Here is a 4267-nt window from a genome sequence, read left to right as displayed (position 1 = left end):
TCCGGGAGCGGTAGCGAAGCGGGATGGGGGGGGGTGCAGGATGAGCCCCCGGGGGGGCCGGAGCCCCAGGGGCCGGCACAGACAGGAGAGGGGTTGGGGTTTTTTTTTCCCACCCCCCGCCCAGGCTCCATCCCCTCTCGCAGCCCAGTTTACGATGCCAGTTCCTCACCACCTCCCTGTGCGTTTGCAGGTGACGGAGGGACCCCAGGGCGAGCGGGGAGGGGACCGGAGCATCATGGCACACGCCGTCTCAGCCTTCCAGGCTGCCTACATCTCCATCGAAGTCCTCATCGCTTTGGTGTCCGTGCCGGGAAATATCCTGGTTATTTGGGCTGTGAAGATGAACCAGGCGCTGCGGGATGCCACTTTCTGCTTCATCGTCTCGCTGGCTGTGGCCGACGTGGCCGTGGGGGCCCTGGTCATCCCCCTGGCCATCATCATCAACATCGGACCACAGACGGAGTTTTACAGCTGCCTCATGGTGGCTTGTCCCGTCCTCATCCTCACCGAGAGCTCCATCCTGGCGCTCCTGGCCATCGCCGTGGATCGATACCTGCGGGTGAAGATCCCTGTCAGGTAGGAAAACACATCGGGACAGGCTCGGTGATGGCTGTTGCGAGGGTTAAAAGGGAGCAAGTGTGCCCCAAACTCTTGGAGAAGCACTGGGAGAAAGGTTTTCCTCCATGCTGCCAGCCCCGCATGTCTGGCCACAGCAGCAGTCGGGGCAGGCTGGGATGGGGAGGGGGTCTCGGAGCCTTCAGCAGCTTTGCTTGGGGGCTCAGGGGGGTGCTGGGTGTGCAGGCAGAGATTGCGTTGTGGCAGGGCAGGGCAGCCCCTCTCAGGGTCCCGGTGGCAGGGGCAAAGTTTGTCCCACCGCACATGGGAGGGCACTAGCAGGGTGCTTCAGGGCGTGGAAAGGGGACGATAGATTTGTCTTCAGCCCAGGTTTTCCCTTGCCATGGGGAGTCCAGGAGCCCTGGAGTGCTAACTTGCTTCCTCATGGACATGTGGGGGGCAGCTCTGGGGTTTTGAGGGACCAGAGGTGACAGTGCAGCATGTGTTGGGGGCAGGCTCACCCAGGAGAGAGCCCTGGCTATGGGGCTGCCCCACAAATGACTCCTCTCCCTGTTTTTCCCTTTCTCGTCCTCTGTATCTATTGTCAAAGCCAAGATCATAGCAAATACCGTGGGGCATAAATGAGGGGGGGACACTTTGTTAGATCTCTGCTGCTCCTGGAGGAGATATTTAACCACTTCATGGCTGGCTCCCTCCCCGCTGGTGTGGTGCTGCGGCCCCTGGGGCTGGGGGGAGGCAGCCGTGGGGCCGGGGTGGGACTGGGGGTTGTCAGCGGGGCTGGAAGGGGATGTGACACCCGGTGTCGGTGCCACTTGCACACAGCCTGTGCGTCCCAGCTGGGCCCCTCGCTGTGCAGTCGCTGTCGCTGGTCCCCCTTGCTCTGTCCGAGGACACACCCGGGCTGCAGGGACACCTTTGCCGGGCTCGGTGGCTCCAGGAAGGCTCCCTCTGCCAAAAGCATTGCTGGAAAACTTAGCAGGCCAGTGCGGCTGAGCACACTCCCAGCTCGTGTCACCCCACTGAGCCCTTTGCAGTTCAAACATGGGCTCCAACCCATTTGCTGGAGGGATCCATGACCCTTCATCAGCACAAGACCCCCCCCCAAAAAGGACCAAACCCCCTCATGTCAGATGCTTCCCAGACCCCAACAGGTGTAGGACCGTTCCTGGGGCAGGAATTGCCTTCATGTACAGGGAGACAGGGGCAGGAGCCAACCTGCAGCTGCACCGGGATCCACCGACTGCTCCGGGGTGCTCGGTGTCCCCAGATCCACTGGACCAAGCCAGAGATCTGTTGCTTTGGGGATTTTTCTCCTGGCACAGACTGCTTGGTGAAGGAGTGTAAGGCAGAGGGGGGGGGCCCAGACTAAAATCCCATGGTCCCTGCCCACCCGCTCCCTGCCACACACGATTTCACAGGCTGTTCCCAACTTCCTCCCTAAGTGTGATTTTCCCAGCCTGAAAAATCCTCGTCTTCCAGCCTGTCAGCGTAACCGAAGCGGTTCTCACCCTGTCATTGCTTTTGGTGCTTTTTTGGTTCTCCTGCATCCCCTGCGTGGTGGGGATGGGCTCAGGTGTGGGAGGACTGCGACTTTATACACAGCAACACTGCCTCGCTCTCACCAGTCGTTTTTCTAACAAACCCAGTCTTTTTATCTCCCTTGCTGCTTCCGAGCATCAAATGGGCCTTTTGGGGGAGATTTCTGCCCTGAGCCCAACAGCTTTCCCGGGAGCAACATTAAGGCAGAGCCCGCTGTGCTGTGCATAGTTTGGGTGGGTTTTTCTCATGCAATATCGACCCTGAATTTTGTCGTCCCGTTATATCCCTGCGCACTTGGCGTCAGGAGATTTTCCTCTGACTTTTTATAGCCTACGTTAATATTGAAAGGCTTCGTAGCCTCAACAGGCAGGGTTTGGCTTCACCAGCTCTTCTCTGCACTTATCCCTGGATGTTTCCTTCCTTCCCTGGTGCGAATTCCCGGCCGGTGATTTTAGGCAATTTTTGTGCCCCAGACACAGCAGCAGCAAAACAACATTGTAGATCGCCAATAGGACTGACAACGCCGCTAAAGAACACTCCCTGCGTCTGAAGTGCCTCAAGTTTCTCCCGACCTGTGGCGAGATGTTGAGAGGTGATGCTGAAAACATTTATACAGCGCCAACAGCTCGAATCGCGGCTTCGCGGTGTCGTTCCTCACTGTGACGCCGAACCCACCGGTGCACAAATTGGTGCTGGGTGCCAAGACCCTGCGACACCTCGGCAGGACTTGGGTCCCCGGCGAGCCACGTGTGGCCACCCAATGCCTGGGAGCCCTCAGGGCGAGATAACATGCCCGGAGGTCCACAGGCAGAGATGGCAGCCAGTCCTGGGCAGCGAGGGCATCCCACAGAGATTTGTAGGCAGGGGAGAAGTGATGTGGGGGGATCTTTGCCTTGGTGGCATCCCTGGGGCAGCCAGGACACAGAGCAGGGGCTGTGGCTGGCCAGCATCAGGCAGGGAGGGGACAGGGTCAGCCAACAGCGCGCACAACACAGCTCCTGTGCCGAAGTCCCCAGAAAAGCCTGGCATGGGGTGGGTGCTCGCCAGCATGACCCACAGTGGCCCGGTGTGGCCACAGGGGCTGTCGTGCACAGGGATCCCCCACACCCCTGGCCCTGCCACCCGCACGCAGGCAGCGCTGGCCCTGCCGAGGCTCGGGGAGAGGGGACAGCGGGGAATGGTAATGCATTTCAGAGGGGCAGCCGGCAGGGATTGGGAGCAGCGAGGAGAGAGGCTCCATGCATCCCTGCTCCCTCCTCGTGACGAGCACCCCGCAAATGCTGTCTCTGCTCCAAGGCTCCCCGGCGAGTCACCGCTTGCATTTTGGGCTCCACGAAAGGGTGTGCAAGGGTTTCCAAATCCCTGCCACGTACTGGCCGATTGGGGTGAGAAGCCAACGGGACTGTTGGCTGGGAAGGGTTGTCTGAAGGAGGAGCAAAGTCACCACTGGTGTTTCCAGGCTTTTTATTTAATTAGGCAGAGCTGGGACTGGAAGTGCAGCTTGGCAGGGAAGGGGGGAACACGGTGCGTTGTGGCCCAGCTCCGGCTCCTGGCTGCCCACCGCACACCCTGGAGCTGGGGGCTGTGAGCTTGGGGGAACAACCTCCAGGTGTGCTCCTTCTCCAGCAGACACGCGGGCCCTGCGCTGCCCATGCACCCGGCCGGAGAGCGAGCCCTGGGGGGGGATTGGGAGCTTTGTGGCCCCGGGGGTGGGTGTTTGCTGGCAGCATCTCTTGAGCAAATGGTGCCCTGAGATGTTTGTCGTGTGTCTCGGGATGGCAGCGGGAGATGCCTCAGCATCACCTGATGCTCCGTCCCGGGCAGCCTCCTCACTCCCATGGCCGTGTTTTCCATGGACACAGAAACCCAGAGGAACGTGGGCCACTCATGCAAGGTGGAGGTTGATTTTGCAGGATGGAGAGGGGTCTTGCATGGCTCTGAGTTGGAACCTCCTTCCTCCTGCTCTTGCACCCAGTGCACACCCAGCATGGTTGGGGACCAGGGTATCCCACAGAACCCTTCTACCCCAAACCAAAAGGGTAGCATCCCTCCTGGCTGCTGGGGTCTGAAGGATGCTGTCTCCCCCCCAAGGAGCCTTTTCTCAACTACGGAGGGATTGCAAGAGCATTGCTCGGGTTGAGCACACTGGAGC

General features: G+C 60.1%; 1 protein-coding gene across 1 annotated transcript in view; it reads left to right on the top strand.

Moving 5' to 3' along the window:
* Positions 1-235: 235 nt before the first annotated feature.
* Positions 236-4267, top strand: part of ADORA1 (adenosine A1 receptor) — a 25092-nt gene continuing 21060 nt past the window's right edge. Inside the window, exon 1 of the mRNA XM_009634064.2 lies at positions 236-576. Coding sequence (XP_009632359.1) covers positions 236-576 — 341 coding nt within the window. The remainder of the gene's footprint in view (positions 577-4267) is intronic.

Source organism: Egretta garzetta, unplaced genomic scaffold (assembly GCF_000687185.1).
Source record: "Egretta garzetta isolate BGI_Z169 unplaced genomic scaffold, ASM68718v1 scaffold202, whole genome shotgun sequence".
Lineage (NCBI taxonomy): Eukaryota > Metazoa > Chordata > Aves > Pelecaniformes > Ardeidae > Egretta > Egretta garzetta.
Note: the sequence above shows the minus strand (reverse complement) of the source record. Positions and strands in the feature narration are given on the sequence as shown.